This window comes from Engystomops pustulosus, chromosome 2 (assembly GCF_040894005.1).
Source record: "Engystomops pustulosus chromosome 2, aEngPut4.maternal, whole genome shotgun sequence".
NCBI classification, from domain to species: Eukaryota; Metazoa; Chordata; class Amphibia; order Anura; family Leptodactylidae; genus Engystomops; species Engystomops pustulosus.
Genome location: NC_092412.1, coordinates 183,248,377 through 183,270,149, shown reverse-complemented (window position 1 = coordinate 183,270,149; position 21,773 = coordinate 183,248,377). Strand labels below are relative to the sequence as shown.

The window sequence follows — 21,773 nt, the reverse complement described above, 5'->3', positions numbered from 1 at the left end:
TTAAGGTACGTAATTACATATCTTTACTTTATCTTTAGCCTCAATTTATTATGGGGTGGCCAATGTTGGAGTAATTTCCACTTCATCACGAAGGGTCTATTATGGGAGCAATATAAGTTAGGCATTATGAAGGGGTCTCTATTATGGTGGCAATAGAATTTACTATTTATTATAGGAGGTATATAACATAAATTACTATTCATTATGGGGGGGGGGGGGGGCAATGGTGGTCTCCATAATGATATATAAGTTATATTGCCCCCATAAGAAATCAAGGCCCCCAAAATTAATAATATATATTACCATATAGAAAATTGAGACCCACCATACGGGCAAATTGTGCAATATATGTTTTTATTCAAACGGCCTTGTAAACCCAGGGGCAGTATAAGCCCAAGGGTTTCAACACTAGAGTACATAGAGGAAACCAAATCCATCCAGGACAAACTCTTTGGCATCCTAAACACAAAAGAGAGCAATCAATGACCCACTTAAAGAGTTGATACTTGAAGAATGGAGAGAACCAGAAAATAGAATTTCCATATCTAAAGTATTCAAGAATCGCCTTCTGGTGTACTAGTGATACTGAGCTTATATACTGATATACTGGCTCTCGATTCCGATGCTGTATTGATTAAATGAGCTGGATTCTTGTTCTGAATTTTAGCTTGGTCCTGATGCTTTGTTTACTTACTGAGCTATCATAATAATTAATGGGTGCACTATATTATAATATGGGGATACCAGTACATATTTAAAGAGTAACTGTAAAGGTTTTTTTGTTTTCCAGAATCAATAGCTCTTGGAATGTAAACAACTTTGCCTATTATCTTTATTACCTATATGCAGTAGCTTCCTTGCTATGCCCTCAGATGTGGATTGCGCAGTATTCACTGGATTTACTTGTGGGAAACTAAATGAATTTAATGCTAAATTAATATGAGAGAGAACACAAGGCATCATGAGATCTGTGGGCAAGCTAACTGACCTCAGATTGAAGGCATAGACTGACAGATATTGGTGAGAAAGATTTTTGTCCAACACTTTCAGAACAGAAAATGCCATAGCTTTGGAAAGAAAAGGAAGAGCATCACAAAGTAGGCATTGTTCTATTTCATTTCAAAGGGGGAATCACATCTAATAATTTGGTAAAATCACTATAGCTTCACAGTTACCATTTAAATTAAAAGGTGGGGATTACTGTATATGCTAAATAAAATTAAGGTCTAATGGACTGAGATGAGTATTAAAAAAGCATGCTTACTTATGCTAATCGCATGGTGAAGTTTTTTATGGAAGTGTTGCACAAATAAAAGTTTTTACTGCTGAAAGCATTGATAGCTTGTAGCCCAGCGTCAGTGGTACTAATTGATTGCACGGACTGTGGTTTTGACACCATGCCATAGATGGAATGCCCGCTGTTAGTTGCTCAAGGATTTTCATTGCATTTCAGATCGAAAAACGTCTCCTGAAGGACTGGATCTGTGAGACATCTGTGAGACATAGAGCATTTCTCCTGCAGAAAGAAGCAGAACATCCAAAAACTTCCTTTGAGAACATGGAGTCAAGTCTGATTTTTTATGTTGATAATCCAACCTATGTTTTACATGAAAGGTAGTGTCTTGAGACGTTACAAGACTGTGACTGTCTTTGGCAATTATTAGGAGGTGGTCTAAGTATGGAACTATACGGACGCCTTCTCAGGAAAGCTACAGCTACTGCCATTATTTTGGTAGCTCTCCAGATTTATGATCAGCTGATTTGCTTAATTGGTATCCTTCACTAGCAATAAAGGACTGTAGAAATCTGACTCTCTTTGATCCAGGGGAACAGAGGTGACTACACTCATTTGCAGTAAAGACTGGACAATGAACTCAGACTTCCTACCCATGGGGTCACAGAGTTCTGCCACATCTTTGAAAGACAGATCTATTTTTTAAATGACCTTGGTAGCCTGGACTTCAATCTTAGGACAGGAATCCCAAATCCTGGATTCATAGCCATTAAACAGCCACCACTTCCTGAAATTTTTCTATCAGGATCACACTACTCATCAGAAATAATCTTTTACTTTTAAGACCACCAAATAATTTGTCTGGGGTGGATTGGGTAGGGAATTGATCTTCAATATTTAGAGTCTCTCTGACTGTGTTTAAAAGATTCTCTATTTCATCTGTAGGAAATAAGTATCTAGTTTTAGTCTTGATAAACCTCCTGAACATATTTTTAGTCACCAGTGTCTTTATAAAAGCATGACGCCGATTTGTCTATAAGAGCATTTGTCCATTACATCCCCCCCCCCATTTTCAATGTATTACTGTTGTGTTTGTCTACTTTGTCTACAAAGTGCTCCATATGGATTGCATACTTATAGGTGCCACAGTGTACATACATTGTGATATCTACTTTCTTCACTTTCCCTTTTACTATGTTCCCCTATCTATTTACCATGGTTATCTAGCTATCTGTCTGTCTGATTCAGTGGTACCAAGCATGGAATCCAGTGTTGGCCCCGTCTTTCATGGAACTGTAATGATCTCATTCATTGTGACCTCATAATTTTATACATCTATCTGTTAGTCTTTTCATCCACAGCCGTCCAATGCTATATACCAACCACCTCTCCACGATGTACCCTCCAGTTATACATCATCAAGATCGATGTAGCCATGTCATCAATAGGTGCCACAAGAAGTAGCTGTGGCTATGACATGCATGGTGTCTTGACACACGCAATGGTAGGTCAGGAACTAGGGGGTGTGGTGTCCATTATCTATTTCTCCCAGGCACGTGCACGGTAATTTTAATTGCAGACTGCAGCACTGATTTCGGATCTCCTGTTAGGGCTCTGCAGGGATGAACTTTCACTAAAGTTCACCTCGTTTACACCCCTGGACTAGTCATCACTGTGAAAGCCCTTCCTTTTCTTCACTGATGCATCTGCCTTGAGTCCCTCTAAGAAACCAAGTTTTTGAAAGAAACACATCAGGGCAGGGGGATGCGGGGTATTTTTGATTAGGGTTCACTCTGAGGCTTCAGTCATTTCCCGGTGCATTAGGGAAAGTTGTCCTCTATGGCTATATGAATATACCTTTTCACCTCAACGTCACTGCCCTAGTTTGCACATGGTTTCGTTGTTGCATATTCAGGCACCCTTGGTAAGGCATAAAATTTCCTTATTATTTTCCAAGGTGGCTGTCATAGTATGTATGACATAATTCTCTACAATATATAGCTGGTTTGCACGTTTGTTGGTGTTATCTTCTTATATTGTGTACAAGAAAACTCAGGTACACTACTGAGAAAAGGACAAGAGGTATATGCCCTGTTCTGCCCGGTTGGATCATGGGTTAATTTGGGTTCAGAATCCGATTACAAACCGAAATAGACACCACTTTTTAATAAATTATATTGAGATAATTTTGTTGGAATATGTGTAAGTTTTCATCAGTATAATTTTGAAGCTCATAAGACTGCTTGCAACCTGGGTTTTATGTGCTAGTTGTTTCAGTCTTATTGTTCACTCAAGTTTATTCAACATATAAGCAAACAAAAATTAACAAAAACAATACAGCCAAAATCAACCATAACACAGAAGTCTGACAGATTCATAAATGTTCAGTCGCATCGCTGTTCACATTTAGCGAATCCATCACATGTCCATAGCGTGGAACAATGCAGATGTCATGGTTTGTGAGAAGCGAACCATCTGAGAGTCTCTTTGGGAAGAGTTTGTGGACCCTCTGGGCCACCACAAGGGTTGGTATGAGACCCGCGGTGGCAGCCAAGGCAACAAAATGAAGGAAACAGTCACAACCTGAGATGACAGCAGGAGCGCAGAGGAGCACTGGTAACGTTGGGCTGGAACCCAGGAAGGCACAGCAGAAGCATAGGAAGGCAGGAGGTCACCACTGGGCTGGAACCCTGGACGGCACAGCAGGAGCACAGTCGTACGGGAACGGAGCACAGGATACGAACCACAGGATACAGACCACCGGACACGGACCACAGGATACGGACCACCGGACACGGACCACCTGACACGGACCACAGGATGTGAACCACAGGATACAGACCAGAGGACACGGACCACAGGATATAGACCACAGAACATGGACCACAGGATACGGACCACCAGACACGAACCACAGGCTACGGACCACCGGAAATGGACCACAGGACACGGACCACAGGATACGGACCACAGGACAAGGACCACCGGACACGGACCACAGGATACATACCACAGGAGGCGTCTGGAAACGCTCATGAAACGGGACCTCGGGAAACACACAGGAGGCTTTCACTTCAGTTGGGAAGACTTGAAGATCCGGCGGGGAGTGAAGGGAGCCGCCAGGTTATGTAGGAAACCCGGAAGTGACCAACGCCAGTGGGAAGGACGCTGGCCCTTGAAGTTCAGAGAAGAGAGCGCGCTCGCCCTAGCAGTGGGAGCGCGTGGCCTGGAGGCAGAAAGCATGAGGCCTGCACGCCAGGACCCGGAGCAAAGCCAGGAGAGATAAGTGCGGGCTGGGGGACAGGCAGCCAGCAAAGCACGACAGTACCCCCCCTTAGGGACCCTCTTCTCTTCTTCCTCAGCCTCTTCTTGCCTCTCCTGAAATTCATCTTGGTGACGGGGCACCTGTGGAGGAAAGCAGAAACAGGACAAACCTCGATGAGGTGCTTGGACCTAACAGGGAACAAGCTGAGGATACCCTGGAGCATCTGGAGTGTCTTTTGGCCAACAGATGGATAACTTGCAATGATTCCTCAAGAGGCAGTATGGCCGGAGGCTGAAATAGCTCTTGGAAGGCCAGGACAGCACTGGGAAACTGTGGAGGCAGGGGCAGTTCTTGGAAAGCTGAGACAGCTTTGGGAAGCTGCAGAGGCAGGAGCGGCTCCTGGCACATTGGAGAGTGGAGCGGCACTTGGCACACCAGAGAGAGGAGTGGCTCTTGGCACCTCGGAGAATGGAGCGGCTCTTGGCACACTGGAGACTGGAGCAGCTCTTGCACACTGGAGACTGGAGTGGCTCTTGGCTTATCGGAGACTGGAGCAACTCTTGGCATACCGGAGATTGGAATGGCTCGTGGCACATTGAAGACTGGAGTGGCTCTCGGCACATCGAAGAGGCCTCTGGGAAGGCCGGAAACTCTGGTGTGGCTGGGGGGCAATCATCCATCCAAGGGTGGCAGCGAGTTTGTCCAGAAGTTCTTGTTAGGCAGCTATCTCTTGAGACTGCTGTGCGATAATGTTTGGAAGGTCAGCCAGCAGGCAAAGGGGATCTGTTGCACAGTCCATGGCTTTAACAGAATTCACAACCTTGGCGTAGTCCATGGCCGGATCTTACTGTCTTACTCTTTGGAAAGAGTCTGTGGACCCTCTGGGCCACCAGGGGGTTATGTATGAGACCTGCGGTGGCAGCCAAGGCAACAAAATGAAGGAAACAGTCACAACCTGTGATAACAGCAGGAACGCAGAGGAGCACTGGTGAAGACACCGCTGGGCTGGAACCCTGGAAGGCATGGCAGAAGCACTGGAAGGCAGGAGCCAGGAGAGGTAAGTGCGGGCCGGGGGATGGGGACAGGCAGCCAGTGGAGCACGGGTGTACCCGCAATCCGTGACATGGATCGCGGGAGCACCCGTGACAGCACATAGAATGTGGGTGTTAACAATATGCAATTCCAAAAAATAGCGATCAGAAAAGGCAACCTTTGGTTGAAGTGGTGTCATTTGTGGTGTTTGCTGATAGTACAGTAGCCATAAAGAAAGATTATTGCCTCACAGGAGGTAGGATATAACATCTGGTGGTGAAACACTCAATAAATCGAAGTGACCCCAAACGATAACGTGATCCCAAAAGATAAATCTAAGCGTGAGACCCTAATTATGCCTACAACACACAACACATGTTAGGGCTAAGAGATAAAAACGGGCAGGAATAAGAATCTATATGGAAACAAGAAGGAAAATGAAGGAAATAAAGAAGGTTTATCAGAGAGACAAAGGGGAGGAGAGGGAATAAAGAATCTCGAAAGCAGGTAAATCAATACGGAATAAGATAGGTTTGGGTAGGCTCTGCCACCTCGGTCCCAGCTCAAGCAGGTCTCTTAATGTCTGTGAGCCTTTGAACAGAATCCAGGGCTGGCAAGATTTTAGGTATTTGCCAACTCAGCCAACAACTCTTCTAACCGTGCAATTGTTAACATCTCCTGAATCTATTCAATGATAGTAGGGGATGTGGTGGTGGATCTCCAGTGCTGTGGAATCATGGATCTAGTCGCCATGAGGAGTTCGCTAAGTCATGATTCTGAGCTCTGATCAAGCCAGAAAGAATTGAAAGCAGTGCCACTTAAGAAGTGTTGTTGACAGAAATTCCAGAGATAGTACAGTATTCTGAGAATACCCTTTTTCAAAAGGGTTTCATCCTAATGCAACTCCACCAAATGAGCAAAATACCCACCTCTGTCATCCCACATCGCCAGCAATTGTTGAGACGGAAGGATAGATAGAGTGTAGAAGAGTAGGAACCCAGTACCACCTTGAGAGGATTTTGTAGTTCCTTTCTTGCGCCTTCAAAGGTCGTGAGGGAGTATTCAAACCCACCATCAGATCCTGTGGTTCTGAGAAAAGTATTCCAGCCACGACAGGATGGAACTCAAATCCCTAAAAGATGGTAAAGGTGCACCTCCTAAGATGTTGCACAGTATAGGATCGTCACCTATTTTGAATCCCAGAAAGATGTCTCTGGTCAGAGCAGGTGGAAACACAGGGTTATGGAATAATGAGTGAAGTGGCCAAACAGTCGTGAGAGTATTCGGCGTTGTAGTAGACCCTGCAATACTATTAATGCTGTGTGGATGAAAACGGGATGCAAGAAAACCTGTTTGGTATCTGCTTTAGATCCGCAACGTATACTGAGTTTTTAAAGAGGTTGTTATTTAACCTCCAAGACCAAGGTCTTATAGACATATGAGGGAGAGTCAATGTCAAGTATACCGGGGCATGGTCAGAATGTATTACATTCCCTATGGTGGCTGAAGGGTCCCAGTAAAGGGCTCCATGGCTAGTGAGAAAGTAATCAATACGACTGTGTTAATTATGGGATGGGGCATAGGATGCATAACCTGCCATATCAACTGGAGAGTATGGAGTATGAAGGAGGTGTCTAACAATTGATCTTGATTGAAGTTAAAGTCTCCTCCCCGCCCCCACTACCAGAGTTTCTTCCATGAAATCTGACAGCTCAACCAATATCCGCTTATCGGCAGGAATCAGGCAATGGTTAGCTAGCTACCACTTTGGAGGAGGAAAGACTTGAACATAAATCTTAAGTTTAATAAAGATAAAGAGGGAGATTTATCATTAGTCCTATGTAGCTTCTTGGCGTATAGTTGTTTTTGCGGGGTTTTTTAACAAGAAAAAAACACAACTGTAAGTCACGCAATAACTGAAAAAATACACCACAGAGTGTGCAACACCATATTATTCAACTGAGAATTTTCAAAAAAAAGCAAATTTAATCACAAAATTACACCACATAGGAGGCGGTGTATGTGGCTGCATTCATACTACAGGGGGGAGATTTATCTCAAACTTGCTCAATTTTGAAGTTTCTGCTCAATTTTAAGTTTGAGGTATGAGAATTTCCTGTGCAAAAACATTGCAAAAAGGCAGAAATTGAGCAGATGTCAAACATACGAGCGACTGGTGCAGTCTATTCCCATACAGCACACACAGCTGATGGTCACATAGGAAGACATTTAACACTGCACATACACCCGGCTATAAATCAGACTGTTGGAAACCTGGCAGTCTAACACATAGACAACTGCTCAATGATAATTCTCACCCATAGAGCCATAGTGGGTCTATCCTTTCATCAAGTACAAAATGTAGAAGGCACTCGTGCAAAGTTATGGAAACCCCCTTTAGCGTGTGATTTGGGGTTGGAACTACGAAACAATTTGATTATGGATCCTGAGACATGATCTTTTTTTGAAGTGGGTCTCTTGTATAAACAACACATCTACTTTCTGCTTGTACATGCCATATAATACTTGCGAGCGCTTCTGAGGAACACTCATTTCCCTAACGTCTAGGGATACCAGCTTTAACTAAGCCATAGGGGGCAGAACCACAATTCCCTAGGTGGGGAAGAGATGGGGGAACAACAGTTAAGAGGATCAGCAGATAAGAAGGTAAAGTAGGTAGTAAGAGAAAGGTGGTATTGAAATCAAGAAAGTCTAGCCTAAGCATAAGAGAATCTACTGAGTATTATAATACGTGCACCCAGATCAGGGTGGACGTCCCCAAGGGGTCAGAGGTTCAGTAGGGGAGAGGAAAGAGACACGGAAAAAAGGAAGCAAAGAAGCTAGAAAGATAAAGGTAGAACAGAAGCCTAAGCTTAAAGGGGTATTCCTGGAATATGAACGTCTACAAAAACTCATAATGCTATAAATAAATGAATGTAACAAAACTTAATGTCATTAGTAACAAAATGGAGCTTAAATAGTTTGATTTTATGATTCACCAAATTTTATGGCCTCTCTAAAGTTATCACCAAGATGGCTGCCAAGTCCCAAGATCCTTTAGTTCTCAGTAACTCCCCCTCCCTCTTATGTTCTGCTCCCAGTGATGATCTAAACACTGCAACCAACCGACTACAGCCAAACATAGTGGTGATCACATGACCTCCCCAAGCAGGTACAGGACATATGATGTGAACATGTGACCAGCGGCCATCTTCACTCCTGTGTCTGCTCCGCAACGGACTGCACGGAGGAAATTAACGGACTGATTAAAGGGCAAGTAGCATTTTAATTCTTCATTACAGTCTATATCATCAGCATTTTTCTGCTAAGGGGAGCAAAATCTTAAATAACAACTAATTACATAAAAGATTACTACATTACAACAAAGGTTCCAGGTGACTTTTTCCACTTTAGTATTTTCATCACATGGATGCCTAAAGGATGCATAGTGTTGCTGGGACTTGAGGGGGATAATCTCTTAATCTTTTATAAGATTACTTCACTTTCAGTTACTTCATATAGGGCTCTAGGTGGGGATAGCGCAAAACAAGACAGGAAATAGTGAAGTCCTATACACCAGCACTCTGCGACGTGCTAGTCATGTTTGTGTATCACCAGGGGCGCGGTGCATATTGGGGTTCAGAGGGTTTTTTGTTATATGTTGGCTAATGGTTGTTTATTTTTTCTTCTGTTGGGAGTTAGGTTTTGATCCATTGCATTGGATAGAACTCAAGAGACAAATGCTACCTTCTGGGAGTATTTTAGCGCCATTTATTCAGATGCTGGGTGTGAAGTAGAAAAGGGTAAGGAATTTTTAAAGAAAGTAAAACCCTCCATAATGTCGGATGATCACAAAGTATGCCTTAGTGCTCCCATCTCAGACACAGAAGTCAGAGGGGCAATAAAGGAATTAGCGGAGGGAAAATCGCCTGGACCAGGTGGTTACCTCAGGAAGTTGTGTGACCACATTGCTCCGGTTTTAACTCTGTACTTCAATTCGGTGCTTGAGACAGGAGCAATAAGGTCTGAATCCAAAAATGCATATATTAATTTGTTACCGAAGCCGGGTAAAGATGCATTAGAACCAGGGTCATACAGACCTATATCTTTAATAGATGTGGACATGAAACTCCTTTTCAAGATCTTGGGCTCCCGTTTGGCTCTTGCCCAGTGGGGTTTGTGAAGGGTAGAGCGGCTGTTTCTAACATACAAAAGGTGTTAGTGGTATTGGATAGAGTACTGCACCATCCCCAGCAGGGAGAGAAGCCAACACTAATAGCCTTGGATGCAGAGGCGACATTTGATAATGTCAGATGGGAATTGTTGGGTGTGGAGCTGGATCAGATGGGTATTACTGGGAAATCCCAGACTTATTTAAAGGGACTTTATGATAACCCAACTGTTTAGATAAGTACACCGGGTTTCCTATCAACACCCTTCCCTCTTCTAATGGACATGGTGGGGAGGGTTGGCATACTGAAAAGATGGAAATACTGAAAGATGGGAATGGGGACCAAAAAACTCCCTATGAGGGTGCAGTCACACGTTGCAGTTAAAACTGCATCGCAATCAGTTTTGAGGTGGTTTTAGGTGCAGTTTTGTCAATTTCACAGTTGAAAGACATGAACTGAACGAGTGAATTTGATTTTGAAGGAGAAAAAGCTGTCCAACAAATGTCATTCACCTGTTGATTTGATGTCTTTTACCACCTAAAGCCACCCCAAAACTAATTGCGACGCAGTTTTAACTGCAACGTGTGACCGCACCCTCAGGGATGGGTAATAAGGTCCAACTTGAGAAACACCTGATGGTTCTGTAGATCTCCAATTCTGGAACAGGATGCAGGGATTTAATAAAATAAATCTTTGAGCATGGTGTTGAGGGATGGTGGCAGGGAAGACCCACAGGCTACTTAAGAGTAAAATGTATGTTATGTAATGCACTCTTGAAGTACTAACATCAGTACCAATGTAATATTCTCTTGACCTATTCGATATGTGCGTGTTCTCAGGTTTCATGTTGTAAAAACCAAATAAAAAAATCTTTTGGCGAAAAAAATTAAAATTTCAAGATTTTAAGTGAACCTGCTAAGCCACCACACAGAAGCAAGTTTACGTACCTGCATCCAACCCTGTGCTGAACCCGGAGCATTGGTAGATAGTGTAGACCGTCGGTGTGTCTCCACTACTATCTGCGCATGTCTGCAATCTGATGCGGACAGCGTAATCGCTCGGCCTGCAAGAGTATGCAGGGAGGTGGAGACATGAAGCAGTGTAGCGGAGGGAGGTGGGAGGAGTTTTTTAAAATTCTAAATCAAGGAGGACGAGCAGCTTGTGGAGGGGGCACTTACTTTAAGAAACAATGACCACACCCAGGGGGCGACTCGGCAGGGAGCCAGGTAAAGTTCTATTAAAGTTATTACTTAAAGAAATAAGCCAGGAATCTACTAAAAACTGGTTTCAGATATGCTTGGGATTGACTATGGGCATGTGGGAGAACTTAAAGTGTAACAGTCATTTCAAAAAACTTTTGATATGTTGTAGGGCAGGTAATTTTAAGCCCTTTTGCAATTGGATTAGTTACCCGAATCTTGCTCCTTCCTCTTGTATTCTGCAGACTTCCCCTAGATGGCAGTGACTGCTCAAATAGCTGTTACTATGGGCATTCCGTCTTCATAAAGAAACCAGACTACAAAACAGGAGACACGCCCCCTCCCCCTGCACGCAGCTGATTACATCATGTGTCAATGCCCCAGCACTCAGTCATGTGCAGGGAGAAGCCCTGACTAGTGTAGTGACCAAGCACCTTCATCTTCTCTCTCCTCAGCTTTCCCTACACTTGCTCCCCATCACCTCACACAAGGAAATGGAAGGAGACTCTCTCCAAGTCTACAAGCTGTGCCCTCATGTGCTGTGCTGGAGTATTACTTAGGATATACATAGATAGATAGCTCTGGTGTCATTGGTCAGCAGCAGGCGCTTGTGATGAGGTGACAGGGGGCAGGCTCCGCCCCTCCATATTGCGCATTGTAGTTTTTTTGAGAGCTGGAAACCCTGGTTGCTATAGGCCAAAAGAGGTACTAAATGAGACCCAAGAGGCAAAATACTTTGAGGAATGATTCCCAGGGACACCTGGAGCAGAATTATGTATTTAGTTTTCTTTTGCTTAGAATGACGGTTACACTTTAAAGAGAACCCGTCAGGCAAAATAACCCCCTAAACTAAATATATTTTCACAAACTGCCATTAGAGAGCATTGCCTCTATCCCTTCATTGTCCCTCTACATGCCTGTAAACCTAAGCAATGAGGTCCTAAAGCTGTATGCAAATGACCTGTGAAATGTCCAATGAAGCATTAGCATATTCAAGCTGTCCATCTTATTCATGAGTGGGAGGCACAGCCACACCCCCAGTGCATGACTGACAGCCTGTATAATGGTGTGAGGCTGTATAATGATGTGCTTCCTGGTGCTGGTGGCCACGCCCCCTGCAGCCTGTGTGTATAGGAGAGATACAGCAGCTCCAGGCAGCCATGTTACAGCAGAACATGTCAGGTACTTGTGTATCTGATGTCTGTGTCTCTCACCTGTATATTAGGAGGATGCAGCATGTCAGCAGATGCAGCACACACACTAGCCATGCTTTACTATACATTACACACAGACATGAGCAGGGGGAGGGGTAACAGGAGTGACATCACTGCCTCTGACCATGTGACCAGCCTCATTTACATGATAAAAAATAGATGATTTTACAATGAATAATGTATGAAATAACTAGATAAAGGCTGGGATGGGATTCTTGTGAGCTGCTCCAACAGGTAGAGGTGACAGGACAAGTGACACAGACCTGATGACAGGTGTCCTTTAAGTGTTTTGGTGACAGGTTCCGTTTAACCCCTTAAGGACGCAGGGTTTTTCGGCTGATTTCTCGCTCTCCAACTTCAAAAATCCATAACTTTTTCATTTTTACGTGTACAGACCTGTGTGAGGGCTTATTTTGTGCGTAACAAATTTTACTTTCCCGTGATGTTATTTATTTTAACATGTGTACTGCGAAGCTGAAAAAAAATTCCAAATGTGGAAAAATTGAAAAAAACCCCGCGTCACGTTCTTGTGGGCTCAGTTTTTACGACTTTCACTCTTCGCTCCAAATAAAATGCCTACTTTATTCTTTGGTTCGCTGCGATCGCGGTGATACCAAATTTATATAGGTTTTATTGTGTTTTAATACATTTTCAAAAATTAAACGAATGTGTACAAAAAAGAAAAAAAATATTTTGCCATCTGACGCTAATAACTTTTTCATACTTTGGCACACGGAGATGTGTAATTTTTTTCGAAATGAGGCGACATTTTCATAGCTACCATTTTGAGGTCTGTGCGACATTTTGATCATTTTTTATGTTATGTAAAAAGGTGTAAAAGTCGCATTTCGGACATTTGGGCGCCATTTCCCGCCGCGGAGGTCACCGCCGGCCGTAACCGTTTTTATATTTTGATAGATCGGGCATTTTGGGACGCGGCGATACCTAATATGTCTGTGATTTTTACTGTTTGTTGTGTTTTATATCCGTTCTAGGGAAAGGGGGGTGATTTGAATTTTTAATATTTTATTTTTTTTATTTTTTAAACTTTTTTTTTCCACTATTTTTTAGACCATCTAGGGTACATTAACCCTAGATGGTCAGATCGCTCCTACCATATACTGCAATACTACAGTATTGCAATATATGGCATTTTTGCAGGTCATACATTACAATGAGCCACTGGCTCATTGTAACGAACCTGCATAAGCCACGTAGCCTCTTGTCAAAAGAAGCCCCGAGGCTACCATGGTAACCAATCGCCGCCCCCCGATGACATTGGGGGGGCATGGCGATCGGAAAAAAGATGGCGGCGCCCGCACGCCGCCGGCGGCGTTTAGAGGGTTAATAGCCGCGATCGGTGCAAAATCCCCACCTCTGTATGAAGAGGACTCAGCCCGTGAGCCCTCTCCATACATCCCTTATACCTCTGCGCCATAGAGCTACGGCGCAGAGCGTTAAGGGGTTAAGTTGAATTTGTATGGAAGTTGAAACTGTATATTTTATAAGTGTAGTTTGACACATTTTTCTTTTTTGCCTCAGTAACAATTGTAGTTTCAACATTTTTTGTTGCAATGGGACAAAGGATTATCAATAAGGCTTCATTACAGACACTTTACAGCTGATCATTGCAGTCTAGGGCTCTCGAAACATCCAGAGACCTTCACGAGAGGTCACAGGGGTCCGTCTGTAACTAGGGGTTGTCTACAAGTCGGGTGTCCTTATGTAGGGGACTGCCTGTACTGACCAAATACATCAATTACACACATTGATTGCTGTGGAACTTTCAGCATGCACACACATAAAACAATGAAGGAGCAGGTCCTCAATATTTCCCAAGAAATGTTTACATTAACTATATGATCATTTAACAGAATTACTATTTAAGGAGCTAGTAGTGCATGCGGTCAAGCTCATACTAGCATTCAGTCTCTGAACCAAAGTCATGCATTGGCCCAATTCCCCCAAAACAACTGACCCGATTCCAGTCTTGCTACAAGACTAATGTCCTGTAACAAAATGATTGAGTACATAGACAAATCTGCAGAGGCCGGAGCCCACAATATAAAAGTCTGGATTTGGCTCAAAACGGATTCTTTGCTTCTATGATGCCTTGATACATCGCATGCATTTTAAAGTATCATTGCAAGTTTATAACAATATGCAATGCTTTATATATGGTCTATAATTTAACATCCTTTGTAGCTACCCAGATTCTATACTAAAGCAACTCCTCTCTCACCCCCCCTTCCCCAAAATACCAAAAAGAACACACCAGTTTTGGCAGCTTCCAATAATAAGCAAAGTCAGTTGTGATGTGATACCAACTGCATGTTCATGATTTATTTTCATATGATAGCCAGTTTTACAATAAAGGAGAAAATTGAAATGGATAGCAGATCATTTTCAACTTTTATAAGATGGCTTCCAACAATTAAAATTACACATTGCTTATATTATGTATTCTGACAAAATTTAAAACACATCTTTTGCCAGTAGCTTCACAATTGTCAATCCAATTAAATCATGAATTTAAGATACCTGCGCGGACAGGAGGGTCACACTGAAAACCTCAGCAGTACTTATGGGCAACAAAGCACCACACAGCATTGTCTGTTGGAGGTATAACACTTACTGGGGTTCAGTTCCTCATGAAAGTTTGAACTGTCAAAAAGGGAATCCCCATACCATTATGTATAATACAGATAAGTTGGGGGAATATATCAAACATTAGTGTCAATGTTTAAAAAAAAAATTATAAAATGGCAAGTTGGGAAGCTTCCCATTAGTTACTGTGAGGAAAATGACCACATCAATCTACTGAACCGCAGAGAACATTCCAATTTCCAGATTACCATTCAGATCACTAAAATTCTAATGAATAATGTAAAAAAACAAATGACAGACAAAAAGGGAAAATATATATCAGCTATGCAAACTTATTAAAAATGTGCATGGCTTTATTCAAACAGGTGATGGGAACAACCAACCATTAACCCCAAAAATGGCAAAAAGTATCACCTTTTGCTGGATAAAATAGAAAAGCGCGTATGTAACTCTTAAAACAGAAATTAAAGACAGAGTTGGAGGTGAAAAAGTCAAGCAATAGCCTAAATCATGTTCTAAACCAAGTCTGTCTGTTTTTTTTTTTTTTTTTTTTATAACTTTTGTTTTTTTTAATAAAATCTCCCCAAACAATCACCCTCACACCCTGACCCCAAAACCCAACAATTTAGTCTTCTGTACTCTGCGCTTCTTCATCAGATGCCTCTTCCCCAGACTTCTCTTGCTGAGGACTGGCAGGTTTCTTCTCTGGGGGTGGTGTCTCGGGCTCATCATCTTCCTCTTCCTCCTCCGCTTTAGGGGATGGAGATTTTTCCTTTGATGCCTTTGCTGCTGCAGGGCGACTCTTTCCTTTGGCCTTCGCTGGACTGGGTGTTACTAAAACGTACAGATAAAAGGTCATTCTATTGAGCGAAACAAGCTTTAAGAGTTTCTTTTTGAAATGGACCTTAAACTTAGAAATTTGAATTATTGACATTGTCTGCATTTTCAAGGTCGACATTTTTCTTCTTCATTCTTAAAGGGGTTGTATGGCCACGGACATTGCTAGCCACAAGGTGCAATAAAGATTTGGCAATCACCAATTTACAGTTATTACGAATAATTCATTATTTGTAAGATAATGTAATTGTTAGTTTGCCAAACCAAAGCTGTTTACACTTACTGATCTCTAAGGTAACGACCAGCGTCTTCCGCCGCGCATGCGTAGAAGGCTCTCTGCAGTGCATGCTGCTCGCACTCACCAGCGTGTGTGCGTGCACGCTGTCCCTGCCTGCTACACAGCCAATTGAAGAAGAGCGTGTGATGTGGGCGTGCACAAAAGTGCTCCTTGGGAGTGTGGTATCCTGGGAACTAATATTATCATGCGGAGCGCGGTGGCCATCTTTAGACATTTCATGCCACCAGCCATAAAAGGTAAAATATGTATTAAAAATTCATTCTAATAACCGGGAAATTGAAAAACGTGGGTGTATTAAATAAGGGAACATAAAAAGGGATGCAATGCTTTTTGATTTTTGGATAGAACGGCTGTATAACCCCTTTAAATCTATTGCAGACAAGTTTGAACCATTACTACCTCAAATACAAAACAAGCTACAAATGGATGTTTCAGCCAAACTAAATGAGGCACTGCTGTTCCATCATTATAAATGGCCATAATTTATAAGAGTGGCAGCGTTCTCACACATCACTGCTGACCTGCAGTTTGAAGGGGTTCCATGAGGTTGGGTGCATTGGTTTATCAAGCAGCAACCTTGTCACTTCATGTTGCAGGGATTGCAGTTTTGGCCCATTCAAGAGATTGTAAAGAAGCTCTACACAATCCATTTGAAAACCAAAAGTAATGCAGAAGGACAAGCTAAGCATTAACCAGTTTACAACATCCTGAGGTGTTGTGGGTCTAATGTTTCCACAGGCCTGGTGATAAAAGATTTGTTACCTGTAGCTTTTAGCCTAGGCTTCGGTACTTTCCTCTCTCTCTTTTCAGGCTTGGATTTTTTCACAATTTTCTTCTTCTTCTTTGATCGACCATAATCACTGTCGTCATCATCTTCAACCATGAAGTCTTCATCACTCCCAGAATCTTCTGAAAATGCAAATAAGCAATTACAAAAAGGAAGACTATAGTCACAAAATACTTACTTTGACATTTATATATCTTTACTCAAAGAAAAAGGGTTGAAACTTCCAAACTGATAGAAACAGCTTGCTCCTTTATTGATCCATTTGTAAATAACATTGAACAATGTTCAATACAAACAGCGGATCTTCATATAGGCGGGGCCTTCAGCTTCCTGGTGGACCATGCCAGGCCTTATATGAAGATCGCAGGAAGGTCTTCTCCCCGGCCCTGTCTATACACTGATGTACAGTGGTGTGAAGTGCCCAGAGGTCAGTTAAATGCAGCACTGTTCAATACATCTACAAATAGATTAATAAAGGACCAAGCTGTTTATGGAGCTGAATGTTTCAACCCTTTTTCTCTGATTTCAATATTGGGTTCTGCTGCAGGACTTTACATCCACAATGAGGACAAAAACAACAAATGGCCAATTGGGCTGGAAAGAATTTTTATAGTGACTGAACATATTAACGTGCCTGAAGATGATATACACATATGCAGGTGGAGAAGTCTGTTAAGATGCAATCTGTCTTCTGCAACTCAAATTTGGATGCCATTACCTTGAACCTCTGGCATCACCTGCCCTGATGCTGCTTTGGTCAATACCTCTAGCTGTTCATACCAAAGTACATTAAGAATTTTAACCTAGTTTTACTTATTTAACAAATCTGCAAACCGCAATGTGATGCATTACCTGCTTGAATGACTATGCAAGCAACTATATGCAACCCTGTTTGTGAAACATCCTCTTCTAGTTAATTGTAATTTGTTTACTTTTTAACTATTAATACTCATAACAGCGAAGATCAGCAGACATGAATGTTAAACCAATGGTAATTAAAACTTACTTTCCAAAAACTGGGCTTCCTCTTCATCCTCCTGCTCCTCCTCTTCACTTCCAGCATCTCCCATTAACATCTCCCTTTGCTTGGAGACAGCCTTGGATGCAGCTTGTCTTTGTTGACGAACATTTTTACGTTGTTCCTTTTCATCATCACTGTCATCTAAAAATAAAGAGTTATGGAAACAATGAAACGGGAACCTGTCAGTTTAAGGCTCTATGTTGTATACATTTTAATTGCAAGCAAGTCTTTTATCTTCAATTTCATCTGAGGTGCAAAAGAGGTACAACATATTTTGAAGCAGTAACTTCTCAAGTATAAAGATCCCTTCTCCATAATGATATCCAGTGATATCCAATGATATCCATAGTGATATCCAGTGAACTGAACCTGGTGTGTTCTATTAGATCTAACACTAGGGTTTAAGTGTTATTTTGTTTTAAATGTGCCCACGACAGTTTTTAAATTGATATTTAGGACACCCAACCACTGGTTTATATATGGGAAGTGTTCTAGGATTTCACAACCTCAATTGTTTTAGAGTCAATGCAGTAAAGGAGGAATTGAGCACCTCCAAGTGCAGTGTGCAGGAAATTTCATTGAAGAACTAGTTCATCCTACAAAAGAAAAGTTTAACACAAAAACTTTTTGCTACCTTGGGCTGATCGCTTCCTTCCTTTGGAAGCACGTCTCTTTTCAGGTGTTGCTTTTTTGCCTTTTTTACTCTTTTTGGGACTCTCATAGTCACTATCTGCTTTTCCATCTCCAGCTGCCAAATCTTCATCACTGCCAAAGTCTTCCTCTGAAACAAAAATAAAGTTATAATATATGGTATTAAATATGGCGATTACTCGCAATCTGTGCCCAGTGTGTAACTGCATCAAATACCATGCATTTTAAAGATCTTATTCTCTGAAAATCTCCTGTATAATCCACTAGTATTTTACATTATGTGCAGGTGTTAGAACAAAAGACTGTGGGTAATATCCTTCAGGCAAGTATGTGGGAGTGAAGCTTCTTGCCCCTTCCACAATCTCAAAAAGGTGCTCACATGATAACCCAGTTTATCGACTGACAACTACCGCACAGAGGATTCTGCTGAGTCAAAATCCCCTAAATTTCAATGCCATCATATGTAATACAAATAAAGAAATTGTCCTTCAAAAGGTGCTGAAACCAGATTAATCCCATCACAACTGCCATACGGCTATATACATCCTATATGTACATGCCTCGTGCAGAAAGGACAATTATAGAGGTCATGACAGTGGCCGACTTCAAATGGCTATATCTCCTGAACTCTGGTACCTTAAAACACAATCTAGGTGTTGTATTAAAAAAAGAAAACCTCACTATATATTTCATATCCTATAATATTTTATATATCACAATTGTGTATGGATGCTTCAGAGAAATGGAGAATATACAAAGTTTTCCAGGATTGGAAAACCACACTTCAATTAGCTACCTTGTAAGGCAGTTCCCTTGACAAGCATGACCTTCAGGAAGTCTTTGACATGAAGCGGGTTTAAAACCAAACCAGTATATCTATTCCAGAAGGAACAGACTCCCAACTGTTTCAACCTGGTTGGGTCTTTTCACTACAGCGTAGGTAACTGGTTTGGCCCAGTGAGGCTTGCGACTTTCGTCGGGAAGTAAGTTCTCCACGGATGCTCCACTTTGCAAACTCTCCCAGAATCCCCAAGTGGAGGGTCCATGGATATAAGAGTTGACACACCTACCTGGCGGCCTTAATTGGCAGTCTCAGTAAGGAGAACTCTTAGTTCGCAACCTCAGAACCACAGAAATCCACGCTTTAAGTTACAGTCAGGATCCCAGAAATGGAAAGCTGTATATAAAATTTTTTTTTTTACTGCAACTTAAATAGTGAAACATCCAAACATTTGAAACATTGGAAAGCTTGGAAAAAAAAAATAATAATTCAAAGTGCAGTGAAATTGAACTGGGAAAAAAAAACCCCAGACATTTATGGCGTTTTGTGTAGGCAGTTTTTTACGCATTTCATTTTACGCTTCAAATGACACTTTTCTTTGGGTCGCTACGATCACAGGGATACCAAATTTATATAGGTTTTAATAGATTTTAAAAAAATCTTTTGTACATTGCGCACAATTTGCGGTATGTGCTGGCGTATTGTGAACAACCGTGGCACTTAACAGGATAACTGCCGCGATCGGTGCCAGCACCAACTGCAGCAGTGACAGGCAGGTGTCAGCTGTATTATACGGATGTAGCTCTCTCCATACCCCATGCAGCACCAGGATTTTATAGTACATCCTGGTGTGCGTAGGGGTTATGAGATGCAAAAACCCTTATGTTTTTAGTGGCATGATATTTAATGAAACAGACATGAAGGGAATTGCGTTATTTGACCTTTATTTTGTCAGGCTTGTGTATCTTTAGGTCTTAGAACTGAATAATTTTCTACACTATTCATTACCTTATTCAGGATTTGGAAATTGAGTCAGCACCCTTGAGCGGCCATTGATTCTGTCCCTCTATTTGAAAATGCACTTTCAGATTTTGGTCACTAATAAGTCTTAATCAGTTTTAATGTTATGCCAAACAAACCTAATGGACGAGCATTTTAGTGTTAAGAAAATGTAATCTTGCAAGTTTACCTGCAGAGTCTCCCTCTTCTTTTTTAGTTTTCTTCACCTCTTTTTCATCAGAATCCTCACTGTTTGAGAGAAAAGCAGTTGAAAAAAAAATGCAAAGTTAAAAGAGCATTTGTACATTCATATTTTAAGATTTCAACCATCATGGCCTGAAGTATGAACAATGCTTGGGCACATTGCCTTTTATCCCCCTAAATTTCTTTTAGACAGAATGGAAGATACCCCGCCCCCCACCTCCGCCCCAAGCAAGTTATAGGTGCACAGGGCAATATGGTATACTGTTCTGTATACGTGGAAAATATAGGACATGTCCAATCTCTCCAGCAGGCCGGACATGTACCCCACGCCCCCTCTAAGGTCTGGTGGGGACACGTTCATTTATCACACGCTAGTGCATGGTAACCCAGTAAAGTATGTGACATTGGCCCCACTGAGATAATGTAAAGTGCAATAATGGCATTTACACACATCATTATGTTAACAGAGGAAGAGTGTTTACTGAGAGCAGGCAACAAGAGGATGATGGGGTTGCTGAGAACTAAGGGCTCATGGGAGTTGTAGTATACTGTGGTGGGCACCTTAGAGATAACTCCACCTACTTTAAAAAGCCGATTACATTTTGTGAATCAAAAGCAAACTGCTCCAATTTGTGATTGACATTAAGTTTTGTTGTATTTTATTAACATTATGGTTTTTTTTTTAATCGGATGTTTTTATATTCCAGAAATGCCCTTTAAAGTCTCTTAAGTCTTTAAAAGCTTGGATAATGAAGGCTAATCGGATTCGCAGAACTTACCTGTCCTCCTGTGAGTTTTTGCCAGATCTTTTCTCCTTTACCTCCCGAGAAGAGGTCCGAGATTTCTTAGAAGGAGGAGCAGATTCTCTTCCATACTCCTCATCTATTAAAAAAAATATAATATATATATTATACATTCCCATCATTTTCAACAGACATAAGCACAGAATTACTGTATATATAAAAGGCAGATTGCGTAGGTTCATACCGACTTTAAAGGTATCAATAGCCTCTGTTCAAATTGCCAGAAAATATATTGATTCTATGAAATTCAATGTGTTCAGAGCTTCCCCCCCCCCTTCCCACCCGTATAAATCTGCGTACAATAATATGCTTTTCTTTTTATACTTGTGCCTATGGAGATAGAAATATCACCCATTCCATTAATGTGAAAACTGCATGGACTGTACCACATAGCCAGCATTACCATATCAAATAGTTAATATAAAAAGTTATATAGATAGGTATAAAAGATTAAATGTTTGGGTGGTCAAATCTATTTCAATTTTAGAAATTATGATTATGTATATAAAAAAAATGTACATTGTAGTTATGTTGGATCCATAAAATGCCTACATCCTTTCCTATGAATATGACAGTCAGAGACCCTGCTAGAATGTAAGGGCTACAAACTAAATGCAACAATGTCAAAAGATGTTGATGTAGATTTAGAAGACATTTATAGATTCAGAA

General features: G+C 41.6%; 1 protein-coding gene and 1 long non-coding RNA gene across 4 annotated transcripts in view; both read right to left on the bottom strand.

Moving 5' to 3' along the window:
- Positions 1–267: 267 nt before the first annotated feature.
- On the bottom strand, positions 268–2,523 carry LOC140116668 (uncharacterized). The gene is made up of 3 exons (XR_011852894.1): positions 2,449–2,523; positions 1,265–1,516; positions 268–459 (listed from the first exon to the last, which is right to left on the bottom strand). It is a non-coding gene; the product is annotated as an uncharacterized lncRNA (long non-coding RNA).
- Positions 2,524–14,426: 11,903 nt separating this feature from the next.
- RAB29 (RAB29, member RAS oncogene family) overlaps positions 14,427–21,773 on the bottom strand; it is a 49,089-nt gene continuing 41,742 nt past the window's right edge. For all 3 annotated transcript variants that reach the window (XM_072137489.1, XM_072137490.1, XM_072137491.1), the window contains 6 exons: positions 21,081–21,183; positions 20,288–20,346; positions 18,301–18,447; positions 17,652–17,807; positions 16,621–16,767; positions 14,427–15,557 (listed from right to left, as the gene is read on the bottom strand). In XM_072137489.1, the coding sequence (XP_071993590.1) occupies positions 15,349–15,557; positions 16,621–16,767; positions 17,652–17,807; positions 18,301–18,447; positions 20,288–20,346; positions 21,081–21,183 (821 nt within the window). In that variant the 3' untranslated portion in view covers positions 14,427–15,348. The remainder of the gene's footprint in view (positions 15,558–16,620; positions 16,768–17,651; positions 17,808–18,300; positions 18,448–20,287; positions 20,347–21,080; positions 21,184–21,773) is intronic.